The sequence below is a fragment of the Prionailurus bengalensis genome, chromosome C1 (assembly GCF_016509475.1).
Source record: "Prionailurus bengalensis isolate Pbe53 chromosome C1, Fcat_Pben_1.1_paternal_pri, whole genome shotgun sequence".
Taxonomy (NCBI): domain Eukaryota; kingdom Metazoa; phylum Chordata; class Mammalia; order Carnivora; family Felidae; genus Prionailurus; species Prionailurus bengalensis.
The window spans coordinates 204,595,054-204,608,693 of record NC_057345.1 but is presented as its reverse complement, the minus strand read 5'-3'; the positions used below and the strand labels follow the sequence as shown (position 1 = coordinate 204,608,693).

Here is a 13,640-nt window from a genome sequence, read left to right as displayed (position 1 = left end):
GCTTGGCCCGGGCCCTTCGGATCCGCCCCCTCCCCGGTCCCGCCCCCTCGGAGCCTCTTCTGGCTGCTGTGGGGCTGCTCCGGGCCCCGGGGCCCGTGGTCCCGGCGCCATGCGGGCATCGCTGCTGCTGTCGGTGCTGCGGCCCGCAGGGCCTGTGGCCGTGGGCATCTCCCTGGGCTTCACTCTGAGCTTGCTCAGCGTCACCTGGGTGGAGGAACCGTGTGGCCCAGGGCCGCCCCAACCAGGAGAGTCTGAGCTGCCGCCGCGCGGCAACACGAACGCGGCGCGCCGGCCCAACTCGGTGCAGCCGGGAGCGGAGCGCGAGAGGCCTGGGGTCGGCGCAGGCGCCGGGGAGAATTGGGAGCCGCGTGTCTTGCCCTACCACCCTGCACAGCCTGGCCAGGCCGCCAAAAAGGCCGTCAGGTAGGGATCAGCCCCGCCAGCCCCACCCCCTGGGCACCGGTCGGGTCGGGCGCGCCGGGGAGGCCGCCGGAGGCTGGGTTAGGCTCCGGAAGGAAGGGGCTGGCCAGCCAGGAAGTCTTTGGCCCCAATAACTTCCGATTGCCCTGCTTCCCCGGGAGCTGTGGAACCCATCTGAGGCCCTTTCTGGGCCCCGTCCAGGCCTGGGCGGAACTTGCCCTCCTCTGTCCTAAACTGGCTCGACCCCATGGTCCCTCATAGATCCTATTAGCTCCCTGATTGGGCTGTTGGGTTTCGAGAAATGACTGGTACTTGGAGTGGGTGCATAGAGAGAGGGAAAGAAAAAAGAGAAACCAGAATTTACCTGTATCTCTTGTTCCTGGGTGGGGCACCTCGGGATGAGGTTTGTGGGGGAGGGGTGAGGTACCCATCCCATTAATGCCTTTGCGCATGAGTTGAAATACTTTTCTTCTAAGCAACACTGAGTTCAAATTTCAGCTTTGCGACTTACCTTCTGCATTATGGAAGCTAAGTTACCGGAACTGCTGAGCCCCGGTTTTCCCTTGTCCCAAACACACTCAGTACATCCCTCTGCCCTATATTCCTTTACATCATTTATGTGATGTATTTGTGCTATGATGGCATATTTATATAGAAATAAGTATATACATGGTGTGTGGAGTATCTATGTGCTGAGCAGTTGCCTAAGTGCTTTGAATAGATACTATCAGCTCCTTTATGCAGAGCAGACTACTGAATGAGGCTCAGGTAGGTTAAATAACTTGCTCAAGGACACAACTACTAAGTCGTGAAACAGAGAATCAAATCCACAATGTACCTCTCATATCTCCACACACATCGCCATCCCCCCCTCCTCAAGGCACTATATAGGTAAGGCAAATATTTCATGTAAATCCCCATGACCCCCGGGGAGTTGGTTATTCTTATCCTATTCGTAGGTGAAGAAACAGGCCCAGAGAGGATGTGACCTGCCAGAGCCTATGTTGTCTTCTGATAACCTTGTGCCCTCTTCTCCCCCAGAACCCGATACATCAGCACGGAGCTGGGCATCAGGCAGAGGCTGCTTGTGGCGGTGCTGACCTCACAAGCCACGTTGCCCACACTGGGTGTGGCCGTGAACCGCACGCTGGGGCACCGGCTAGAGCGTGTGGTGTTCCTGACGGGCTCTCGCGGCCGCAGGGCACCACCAGGCATGGCAGTGGTGACACTGGGTGAGGAGCGGCCCATAGGGCACCTGCACCTGGCACTGCGCCACCTACTGGAGCAACACGGTGACGACTTTGACTGGTTCTTCATAGTGCCCGATGCCACCTACACCGAGGCACATGGACTGGCTCGCCTAGCCGGCCGTCTGAGCCTGGCGGCCGCTGCCCACCTGTACCTGGGCCGGCCACAGGACTTCATCGGTGGAGAGCCCGCCCCAGGCCGCTACTGCCATGGCGGCTTTGGGGTGCTGCTGTCCCGCACACTGCTGCAGCAGCTGCGCCCCCACCTGGAAGGCTGCCGCAACGACATCGTCAGTGCGCGACCGGATGAGTGGCTGGGACGCTGCATCCTCGATGCCACAGGGGTGGGCTGCACTGGCGACCACGAGGTGGGAAGATAAGCCGCCCCGTTGGCACCTCCTGCCTGAGCTTGTGCCCTTCCCCCTCGGAGGCAAAGGGGTAGTTGGAAATAATAGGCCTGGGTTTCCGTGCCAGTTCTGTCACTTTCTATCCCTGCAACCTTGGGTGAATGACTGCATCTCCTGAACTTTGGTATCCTCATCCATACCAATGAAAACAACTATGGTTCAGGTGTGTTCTAAGGATTAGAAAAAATAAGGGAACCTTGCACATAGCAGGCGTTCAGTGTTGGCTACTATGATTTTTATTTGAGCCCCTGGACAGCTCTGAGATAGGATCCATATGCCCATTTCCACACATGAGCTAGCAGAGGCTCGCCCAAAGTCACACAAGCTAACAACTGGCCAAGGTGTACTTAAACCCAGTAATTCCGACTCCAGGTCCACATAGGTCATGGGAGGGGAAGATGAAATCCACACTGGGAGGTGAATGGGGAGCTGTCCCATCTCTTCCCATCATAGACCCCTTCCCTTCCTCTCCCCAGGGGGTACACTATAGCTACCTGGAGCTGAGCCCTGGGGAGCATGTGCAGGAAGGAGACCCCCGTTTCCGCAGTGCCCTGACAGCCCACCCTGTGCATGACCCCGTACACATGTACCAGCTGCACAAAGCTTTTGCCCGAGCTGAGCTGGAACGAACATACCAGGAGATCCAGGAGTTGCAGGTATGGTCGGGGCCCTGGGGGACAGAGGGGACAGGTCCTAAGACATCTGAGATCCCAGGGAAGTCAAAACTAGAATCAGAACAAACTGGCTTCCCAGTCCCTCTTTGTTCCTGCCTTTTCTGAGAAGCTCTTCCAGAAGCCTCCCTTTTAATTCTTAGGCTGCCTCAATCTGGGGAAAGGATAGGTGGAGGCCCTGGGATAGTAGAAATTGGGGACTAGGGACCCATCCCAAGTAGCACCTGCTGTCTGCTTAGTCCTCCAGCTCTGCGCTGGCCCCCACAGTCTCTACCTTGCTCCTGGTCTATTTTTCCGATCTAGTGGGAGATCCAGAACACCAGCCATCTGGCAGCCGATGGGGAGCGCGCAGCCGCCTGGCCTGTGGGCATTCCGGCACCATCCCGCCCGGCCTCCCGTTTTGAGGTGTTACGCTGGGACTATTTCACGGAGCAGCATGCTTTCTCCTGCGCTGATGGTTCGCCCCGCTGCCCGCTGCGAGGGGCTGACCGGGCCGATGTGGCTGACGTTCTGGGGGCGGCCCTGGAAGAGCTCAACCGTCGCTATCATCCAGCCCTGCGGCTCCAGAAGCAGCAGCTAGTTAATGGCTACCGACGCTTTGATCCTGCCCGGGGTATGGAGTACACACTGGACTTGCAGCTGGAGGCGCTCACCCCCCAGGGTGGCCGCCGGCCCCTCACCCGCCGGGTGCAGCTGCTGCGGCCACTGAGCCGTGTGGAGATCTTGCCTGTGCCCTACGTCACCGAAGCCTCGCGTCTCACCGTGTTACTGCCTCTGGCTGCGGCCGAGCGGGACCTGGCCCCTGGCTTCCTGGAAGCCTTCGCCACTGCGGCGCTGGAACCTGGCGATGCCGCGGCAGCCTTGACCCTGCTGCTCCTGTACGAGCCACGACAGGCCCAACGGGCGGCCCACGCGGATGTCTTTGCGCCCGTCAAGGCCCACGTGGCGGAACTGGAGCGGCGTTTCCCCGGGGCCCGGGTGCCCTGGCTCAGCGTGCAGACGGCCGCACCCTCCCCGCTGCGCCTCATGGATCTGCTCTCCAAGAAGCACCCGCTGGACACACTGTTCCTGCTGGCCGGGCCAGACACGGTGCTCACGCCTGACTTCCTGAACCGCTGCCGCATGCACGCCATCTCTGGCTGGCAGGCCTTCTTTCCCATGCACTTCCAGGCCTTCCACCCCGCCGTGGCCCCGCCCCAGGGCCCTGGGCCCCCGGAGCTGGGCCGAGACACGGGCCGCTTCGATCGCCAGGCAGCCAGCGAGGCCTGCTTCTACAACTCCGACTACGTGGCGGCCCGAGGGCGGCTGGCGGCGGCCTCAGAGCAGGAGGAGGAGCTGCTGGAGAGCATGGACGTGTACGAGCTGTTCCTGCGCTTCTCCGGCCTCCACGTTCTGCGGGCCGTGGAGCCGGCGCTGCTGCAGCGCTACCGGGCCCAGACGTGCAGTGCCCGGCTCAGCGAGGACCTGTACCACCGCTGCCGCCAGGGCGAGCTGGAGGGCCTGGGCTCCCGCACGCAGCTAGCCATGCTGCTCTTCGAGCAGGAGCAGGGCAACAGCACCTGAGCCCGCCCTGCGCCCCAGCACCCTGGCACGGCAGCACCCCTCTCCTCCCCAACAACCCAGAGTCACCTGCCAGCCTCGCCGGACAGGGCCGGCCGTGGTCTCAGACCCCAGGGCAGAGCCCGCTGGCCCCCTCTCTCTAGCTTTGTGGGTCCTCGGGCTCAGGACAAGCCCTGGGAGGTGCCTTTGGAGCCACCCCTTCTTGCCCCAAACCTGGTCTCCCTGCCTCCCCCCCCCCCCCCCCCCCCCCCCCCCCCCACTGCCGCCCTTGACGCTGCTGATTCAGGCTGTGGCCTCTGAGTATTTATGCAGTGCAGTCTGCCTGACGCCAGCCCCATCTCCCTCCTGGGGGCTGGGCTGTAGATGAGTGATTGGGGAAGCGGGGAGCTGAGAGAAGAAGGGGGGGTGTCCCCCGGCTTCTCCCTTCTGGACCTGGATGAAGCTCCCTGCCTTTAATAAACTGGCTGAGTGTGGACTAGTGATTCTGAGTTTTCACAAGGTGGCACAGGGACTGGGAGGGCTGGTGGTAAGGATGGCCCCGGTCTCCTTTCCCAGGGACTAAGCCATGAGATGCCCCGCCCTGCCCCAGCTCACAGCTTGGTCATATGTGCACACGGAAAGTTCTTTAGGCCTCTTTATTCTCAGTTTCGTCAGCACTTACAAAACCAGACTGGAGGCAGAGAGGCCATTCAGGAAGGCTCCCTTCTCCACCCCCAAACTCAGCCAAGGTCTGATGGGTCGGCCTGCTCCCTGTGGAGGGGATGCTGAAGGTGGGGTGGGGGCAGGGGAAATTGGGAGCTAGGCCAGGCCTGCTGGGCCACCCAGTCCCCCTGCAAAACGGGGAGCTGGGCCTGGAGAGGGACAGGAAGTAGGACCAGCCCAGCCCTCCTGAGTCCTGGGGGTTCTCCCTCTCCTGCTGACATTCTAGGGCTGGGACCCTGGCTGTCCCTGAATCACCCACCCCCATAGCCCCACCCTGCTTCTACTTCTGTATCCCCACCCCCACCCTGTCCTCCCTAAATATATACAAATGTACAGGGGGTTCCACCCCTGCTGGGTGGGCCCCTTCTTCCGTCTCCCTCTCTCCTTTCCTTCCCTCCCCTCCAGCCCTCCCTGGGCACCAGCCTGGGGGTGGGAGGTGTGGACAAGAAGGACCCTTGTGCAAAGCAGCTGGCACCAGAGCTGGTGAACTGAGTCCCCACCCTCCCAGTGAGCACCGCCTTCTCCCCCTCCCCTTGGGTCACCCCCTGGCCTTGTGTCCCAGGATCAGGAGGAGACTGTCGGGGATCCTGGGAGGGGTCCCAGACTCCTGGGTCTTTTTAGACACAGCACCATCCTAGCAAGCAAAGTCTTCAAAGAGGCCTCCTCGGGGACCAGGAGGGTGGTGGTGGTTGGGGAGCAGGCCGCTGGCTCCCCCACCCTCAGCACAGCCCCGGCTTGGACATGGACTCTGCAAGGTAAAGAGGGAGCGGACGTGGAGAATGCAAGCCCTGCCCCCATGCCCCGCCGCTCCCCCCACCCCCACCCCGCAGCAGCCAGCCTTTCCTCGCCTCCTAGGGTAGGGGCTTCCAGGGAACCCAGGAAGAGCTTGGGCAGGCTAGTTCAGAAGTTGCCGAGGCCTTCAGTCCCGGGAGAGGGCACCGGCTGCACTCCGCAGAGCTCGCCCTCACCTGCTCCTTCAGCTCCTGCAGCCCCAGGGTGGAGATGCCCCCAGTGGAGGTCCGCAGGGGGGTCTTGGGACGACGCCACACCCGCTTCAGTCGGTCCCAGGACACCTTGGGGTTCAGAGTGAGGGGACAGCAGCGGGCTCAGGAAACTTGGTAGAGGAGAAGGGCAGGCCTCACCAGGCCCACCTTGTAGGACTTACTGCCCCAGCAAACCCCCATTAGGACTCCCCAATCCTCCCCACCCATCCCCTTCTCCTGACTCCTCAGCACCCCCCAGCCTTCCAGCCAGTCAGGAGACCCTGGCCAAGAACCCTGGCTTTGCAGCCAAGCCAGCTGCACCAGGAAGACTGTACTGCCCCCTGCTTTTCCCACAGCCCCTCCTCCCACCCTCCACGCCCCCTCTGGGTGGCCCCCACCAGGCCCCCATCCCTTGCCTCATAGATGTAGTCCAGGATCTCCAGCAGGGTGAGGATGCTGGCCCCGATGAATAGGCCCATCTGTCCCCCGAGGTCTCCTGGGGCGCACAAGAGCAGGGTCAGAGGCACAGGCTGGGCTCATCCGCCCCCATGGAATCTGGGTCAGGGCCTCGTCTCACCCAGTAGGGCTGACAGGCCGTAGGCCGCTCGCTGCTCCATGGCCTCGGAGGTCAGGGCTTCAAAAAAGACATCAAGGACCAAGAAGTTCTCCCTGTGGAGACAGGAAGCAGGGTGTCCCTGTGGGGCCATCCTGATCTGAGTCCCCTGCACCAAGAAGCTGGTGACCACCCTCAGACTCCCAAAGGCTGTGAGGGAAGACAGTCCCAGATGCATGTCTGCTTCATATTTTGAGGGTTAGCCAAGGGCCTGGGAGAGCAAAATGAAACTCCTGGGCCTGGGGGCACCTGGGTGGCTCAGTCGGTCGAGTGTCTGGCTTTAGCTCAGGTCATGATCTCACAGTTCATGAGTTTGAGCCCCACATCGGGCTGTCTGCTATCAGTGTGGAGCCCGCTTTGGATCTGCCGACCCCACCCCCTCTCTGCACCTCCCCCTCTCGTGCACTCTCTCTCAAAACTAAACATTAAAACAAGGAAAACAAAAATAAAAACAAACAAACAGAAACCTCCTGGGCCTGAAGGAGCCCCTCCTGCCTTCTGTAAGGCAGCAAATGGCATTCACTCTGTATCATCCCAATACCTCTCTAGAACTTTCAGTGGCTCCCCTTTGCCTAACAGTACACCCCAAAATTCTTTTTCCAGACTTCCAAGACTGCCTGTGATCTGCACCTTCTTATCCAGACTTCTTTCTTATCTGCTTCTCTCCACACAGCCTCCCCACTGCTCAGGCTGGTCTGTATATGATCCCACAGTTCTCTAGTTGGGATGCCTCTCCCCCACCCTGTCTCCTCCTGTCACACACCCAGGGTCCTCAGAAGCCCCACACATGCCTTCCCTGCTTCACCTGCCCCGCCCATTAATCTCAGCGGAGGCCTGACGATCAGCACCTCACTATCAAACGTGGCCTCACCCACAAATTGTGGCAGGAGCTTTGTGGTGTAATCACCTCTGTCCCCGCAGGACCCACACCCTGGTATCCTGGCACCCACAGGATGTTCAGCCTTTGTAGATTGACTGCAGGGGACCAGACCCAAGACTCAATGAGGCCTCTCCTGAAGGCCACCTTGTCCCTCTCCCTTGGCACAGCATTCTCTCCATGTGCATTTAATGGCTCCCAGGTTGCTGGGGGGGGGAGGGGCGGGGGGCAGGGGTTGGGGAGACACAAGCAGAGGGCTGTAAAACAACCATTAAGTGCAATGACCGAGGGAGGTACAGAGTGCTGTAGGGGCTCAGAAGAAAGGCGTTTGGATCAAGAAGGGCATCCATGGAGGTGGGGACACAGGATGTGACTTGGGGGATGGGTAGGGATTAATTAGAAGAAAGGGATCGTGAAAGGCATTCCTGGCAGAAGACTCATTAGTAAGAAAGATACCACCCACTCCCAGTCTCCATCATGGACCACGCCTGTTGCAGGTGGCCTCTACTAAAGACACACACACACACACACACACACACACACATACCGTATGTAGGTTTCGTTGCGGTTGTACTTCCTTGCCAGGTACCGGGCTGAGCCCCTGTTGGGGATCCTGACCATGGAGATTTCTTTCCCGTAGCGGGTCAGGTTGCAGGGAGTAGGGCAGAAACACGGGCCCTCGGTGCCCCCACCCAAGGAGTCTGCAACACAGAGGTACCAACTGCAGTGGCGGTGGGGGGGGGGGGGGGCAGGTGGCCCAGAGGGCCCACTGGCTGCAGGGAGAAGGCATAGGGGCTGTCCTGAGGCAGGCAGGTCCTCACTGAGGGCCTCTACTGGCCACCCTGGCACTGCCTAAGGGGGACTGGCGGGGGGTTCCTTCCTGGACCAGCTTCAGACCACCTAAGAAAGTGGGTGAGGGCAGAACCCCCCAGCACCCTCCTACAGGCTTATCTTTCTGTGTCCTAGCCCTTTGGGGCTGAGTAGTCCTCATGGTGCAGACGGAGGACACAGCCCATCCGTCAGAGCCATTCACACGGGATCTCAGACACACACAGGGCTTGGAGAGGATGCCGGATGAATGGGATTATATGCATGTTTTCACATATGCAGATGGATGAGTGGGTGGATGGGTGGACAGATGGGCAGAAGGACAGATGCTATGTTTCATATGCTGGATTTTCTTTGTTCCCCCCTTCAGATCCACTCTCCACTCTCCTCCACTTTTCTGTGTCCAGGAGGCAGGTGTCTCTGCCAAATGCATTACCTAGACTCCCTTGTCTTCTGGCTTTGGGTTGGGTTTAGCCAGTGGGAGACCCCAGCAGGGTCAGAGAGCAAGGAGGGGAGAGATGCCAGGATATTTCTTTCCCCAGCTTCCTCACCACCAGGCCATTGGTTGGCTGAGACTGCTTCCCCCTCTTGTGGCCAGAGTTCCCGTCCTCTGGGACAGCCACACATCTCTGCCTGGGCCCCAGAGGCGCTCCCTTCCTTTACCCTGTAAAGCAGCAAATGGCATTCACTCCTTATCATCCCAATACCTCTCTAGATCTTTCAGTGGCTCCCCATTGCCTAACAGTACACCCCCAAATTCTGGACAACTAAAGTCCCTGCTCACACATCTGCCCCTTCATTAAACACTCTCCCACTGCCCCTTTGGCCGACGCAGTTGGGATGCGGGACAGAGAAGGTCTAAGTTCCACTTCCTGTCATGTCTCTCCCTCCCTGGGGGCCCCATCATCTGGATTACTGCAGTGTTCACCTGACTGGTTGCTCTGCTTCTGGTCTTAACTTCCACCATCCCTTCTCCACAGCTAATCAGAGTCACCTTGATAATATCAGATGGCATTCTTGCCTTGCCTTAAGCCATTATTGGCTTCCCAGAGCCTTTTCCAGTCTTGCCTCCCCCCCACCTCCTGTGTTCTCTGCCCTCGGGGCACACTGACCTTTCCGTGATTCCCCTCCCAACTCTCTTTCCGGCTACAGATGTTTAGCACTGAACTGTTCCCACTGCGTAGAACATGTCCCCCCTTTTCACCAGGCTGACTCTTCCACACCCTTCAAATCTCAGCTAATCAATCTATCACCTCCTCCAAGGATCGTTCTGCCTCCCCAGGTGGAGCTGCACGCCCATCCCTGGGGCCTTGTAGCACCCCTGTGTTTCCCCTATCCAAGGACCAAGGCCGTGCCTGTGCCAGCACGGTGCCTGCCCACAGTCCTGCTCCATGAGGGCGGCCTCTCGTTCCCACTCTCACCTCCAGCACCAGCCCAGGCTGCCACCATCTGCAGAGGAATGAATGGATGGATGGATGGATGAAAGAATGAGCGAATCGCAGCCCAAGTGAGACCTATGGCCAGATGGGGTTTGCCTTACCCACACTGATAGCAGCGCATCTTTCCTCAGACCAAGAGAGAAGTCATTTCGCTTCCCCAGAGAGGGTGAGCTCGTTGGTGGAGCCACAACAGAAGCCCGACCCTTCACTCCCAGTCCTGGTTTTTCTGCAACCCCTACCCTGCTACCTCCACTTACCCAAGTGTCCACACCTGCAAAGTCCTCAGACCCCCTGGAGGTATGGGATAAGGCTCAACCCTGGAGGGAGTGTCCAGGGAGAGAATAGGAGGAAGGGGGCCAAGGCAATGAGGAGAACAGCAGACAGGGGGGGTGAAGAGGGAGGCAATAGAGAGGCAGGGCAGGGGAGAAGGCAGCACGGACCCAGTGTGTGGTCGGCACATTCGATGTAGATATTTGGCGGGCAGATGGTCTCATTGCCTGAAAGGAGAGAAGATTATTCCTGGAGTCTGTGGTTCCACCCCCTCTCCCCCACCACGCTCCCAAATGCAGGCACACACATGCACGCGCACAGACGTACATGTTTGCACATCCCTGTACATGCATGAGCGTATACATGCTCATGCATGTACGCCTGAAAATGTACACATGCATATGTGCATCAAACGAATGCACATTGCCTGCATGCACACATGCACACACATCTGTACGCGTGTGTACCAGCACATGCACACAACCGCCTCAAATACACAAGCCCAAATGTACGTAAGCCCACGTATGCAGAAGTGCGCATCAACAGGCCCACAAACATGCATGCGTGCATTGCCATATGCATACGTGAAAACATTTATAAAGTCCCAAACACATACGCATACACTCACGTGAGTGTAGACACGCACACAGGTTGTTGTACACATGCACTTGCTCGTGCACAAGAGCAGTGTTCTGCCCCTGGAGGTTCTGGAGCCTGGCAGGGTGGCACGGAGGGTGGCACGGGAGGGGAGGGTGCCCACCTGGCATGTGCACCATCCGGCAGTGGCAGCGCTGAAGCACGGCCTCCTTTTCACAGCGCAGCCGGCAGGCAGACACGCTGTAGGCTGAGTAGCCCTGAAGCTCAGGCTCCCTGAGCCCGCTCTCTGCCCGGCAGTTGCCCCAGGGCTGGGGCAGATAGGTCAGCTGCAGAGGGGGTGCATAATGGGGTCATGCCCAAAAGGCCCACCTGGCCCTCCATTGCCCACAACCTCAGCAAAGTCCGTGGGTGGCCTGGTGGCCTGTGAGCTTCTGGAGGGTAGATCTGGTCAGCATCCCCTCTGGGCCCAAAGACCCTGCCCAGTGTCCAATCCAGGGCCCAGCTGGAGGTGCTCACCCGCTGTTCCTGGCAGGACACGAAGGTTTGGAAGCCTGGGGACACACCAAAGCCCAACTGGTGGATGTAGGGTGGCTCCTCTTGGCTATGGATCTGCACTCGGATGCCGGCCTCAAACGATGTCTCATCTGCACAGTGGAGATGCGGACCTTTGGAAACCCCTCCCAGGCAGAGAGCCCAGGCTGGAGCCCCCAAATCGGTCCCTGTCCCTTTCCCTGCATACTTGTCTCTCTCCAGATGGGCAGGTATTCCTCCTGCTGGATGTCCAACATGATCTCCAGGCCACTGCCCATGCCCCCAGCCCGACTGGGCAGTGAACTCTGTGGATCCGCGTTAAAGGTATAACACTTCCCATAGCGAGTATACACCTGGGGCAGGGGGGTGAGAGAGAGGAAGAGAGGAGGTGAAGCTAAGACAATTCCTGCCGCTCAAGGCTCCCTGTCCTGTGAGAATGCCCACCTGCCTGGACATCGCTGTCCAACAGCAACCACTCTACAGCCCAGCCTCTTCCCTAGGCTCTATATTTTCCACTGACATCCTCTCTTAGCTGATTAAAAGACATCTCCAGCTTAGCGTATCAATAGCAGAACTCTTGCGATCTTCTGTGCTCTGTCCCTCTGATTTTTAAAAAAACTTTTTTTTCAACGTTTATTTATTTTTGGGACAGAGAGAGACAGAGCATGAACGGGGGAGGGGCAGAGAGAGAGGGAGACACAGAATTGGAAACAGGCTCCAGGCTCTGAGCCATCAGCCCAGAGCCTGACGCGGGGCCCGAACTCCGGGACCGCGAGATCGTGACCTGGCTGAAGTCGGACGCCTAACCGACTGCGCCACCCAGGCGCCCCTCTGTCCCTCTGATTTAAAGACCCCATTATCTACCCCATTTCTCAAGTCAGAATCTCTGACTTTTTCCCTCTCCTTCACTCCTACATTCAATCCAGAATCTGAGCTGGGCAACTCTACTCCTGAAATCTATTTGGAATGCAAACACTTTCATTCCATCTTGTGTCCCCTCTTTCACCAGCATCTCCCACCTCGCTCCGGGCTCCTAACTGGTCTGCCTTCAGCCATCCTTGCCTCTCGCTCCTGGCACCCTCCCCCCCAACACAGCAGCCAGAGTGCCCATTGTAAAGTACAGGGATCCAATTGAGTTCCTTGCTGGCTTGGAGCCCAACGTTTCCCAGAGGATAAAGCCAAACTCCTTCCCTAGCCTGAAAAATCACCATGTGTCATGACCTCTCCTGCCACTCTACCCCCAGATCTCAGTGACAAATTCAAACCTATGGAGCACCTTTCCTTCCTCTGGTCTTTGTTCATTTATTTCTCCCTCCTGGAATGCCGCCTCCCCCCACCTTTGGCATGGTTAGCTGTCTTTAAGTCTCAGCTTAAGTGCCCCCCTCTTCATTTTTTTTAATGTTTATTTACTTTTGAGACAGAGACAGAGTGTGAACAGGGGAGGGGCAGGGAGAGAGAGGGAGACATAGAATCTGAAACAGGCTCCAGGCTCTGAGCTTTCAGCACGGAGCCGGACGCAGGGCTCGAACCCACGAACTGTGAGAGCATGACCTGAGCCCAGGTCGGACGCTTAACCGACTGAGCCACCCAGGCGCCCCAAGTGTCTCCTCTTCAGACACACGCACATATATACCACACACACACTTAGGGTGATCCTCCGCAGCTGTTCATCAGTTTGCTCAGTGTATACCAAGACCTGAGATTATCTTGTTTATCTGGTTGTCTCCTTGTTCAGTGTCAACATCTCCCCCACTGAGGTTTATGCTGCACAGGAGCAGTGGGTTTGATGTCCCCAGCACTGGCCCAGCGGCCGGCAGGAGGAAAGCTTATAAGCAGTTACTGCCGCACCGAACGAAGCTCTTTTCCACTACGGAGGGTTCCCCAGAATGGACACCAGATGGCGCTGGCGTCCCGGAGATGGATGCCGAAGAAGCCCCGCCGGCCAGGAGCTGCGATGGGGTCGTTGCGCAGCAGCTGGGGAGCGGGGGTCAAGAGGGAGGCGGAGGCAGGTGCCCGGCTGCCAGGCTCACCCCACAGAGACGAGCCCCCGGGTCAAACCCATCACAGGCAGCACCTTCCCTGGGGGCAAGGGGTCAGTGCCCTCAATCACTCTTGTGCTCCCTCTCCCCTCTCCTTGGAAACGTTTCCAGCTGGTAAAAGCTGGGAGAAAAGGCTTGGGCGGTGTTGGGGAAAAGATATCCTAAATGCCTAGCTTCAGAGAAAGGGTGTAGAAGGGAGAGGGGCTGGGTTGTGGGCAGCAGGAAGGACGATTTCTAAGAACTGGGGGCCTGGGGCACCGTCGTCTGGGGAGCAGGGTTAAGTCTTCTGTCACCCAAATATCCTGCCTGCGGATCCTCAAACACGCGTCTAACAAGCACCTTGCAATTTACAAATCATGGCTACATCCACCCCCACCCCCCACCCCCATTTCATGCACTCAGCAACTCTGATATGGATAGATTTAAATTACTTGGCTTTTATAGGCCAGGAAACTG

The 13,640-nt window shown here is 58.5% G+C and overlaps 2 protein-coding genes across 3 annotated transcripts in view; one reads left to right on the top strand and one right to left on the bottom strand.

The window, feature by feature from the left end:
* The first annotated feature begins 92 nt into the window (after positions 1–92).
* CHPF (chondroitin polymerizing factor) lies at positions 93–4,780 on the top strand. Its single transcript, XM_043577931.1, has 4 exons — positions 93–423; positions 1,462–2,035; positions 2,551–2,730; positions 3,049–4,780. The coding sequence occupies exons 1-4, from the start codon at positions 110–112 to the stop codon at positions 4,306–4,308; spliced, it is 2,328 nt and encodes a 775-aa protein (XP_043433866.1). The 5' UTR covers positions 93–109; the 3' UTR covers positions 4,309–4,780.
* A 145-nt stretch (positions 4,781–4,925) lies between these two features.
* The window catches only part of ASIC4 (acid sensing ion channel subunit family member 4), a 28,182-nt gene continuing 19,467 nt past the window's right edge, over positions 4,926–13,640 (bottom strand). For both annotated transcript variants that reach the window (XM_043577932.1, XM_043577933.1), the window contains exons 3-11: positions 11,354–11,498; positions 11,131–11,258; positions 10,778–10,940; positions 10,188–10,244; positions 8,028–8,181; positions 6,568–6,659; positions 6,407–6,486; positions 5,976–6,080; positions 4,926–5,755 (exon numbers count right to left, since the gene is read on the bottom strand). In XM_043577932.1, the coding sequence (XP_043433867.1) occupies positions 5,642–5,755; positions 5,976–6,080; positions 6,407–6,486; positions 6,568–6,659; positions 8,028–8,181; positions 10,188–10,244; positions 10,778–10,940; positions 11,131–11,258; positions 11,354–11,498 (1,038 nt within the window). In that variant the 3' untranslated portion in view covers positions 4,926–5,641. The remainder of the gene's footprint in view (positions 5,756–5,975; positions 6,081–6,406; positions 6,487–6,567; positions 6,660–8,027; positions 8,182–10,187; positions 10,245–10,777; positions 10,941–11,130; positions 11,259–11,353; positions 11,499–13,640) is intronic.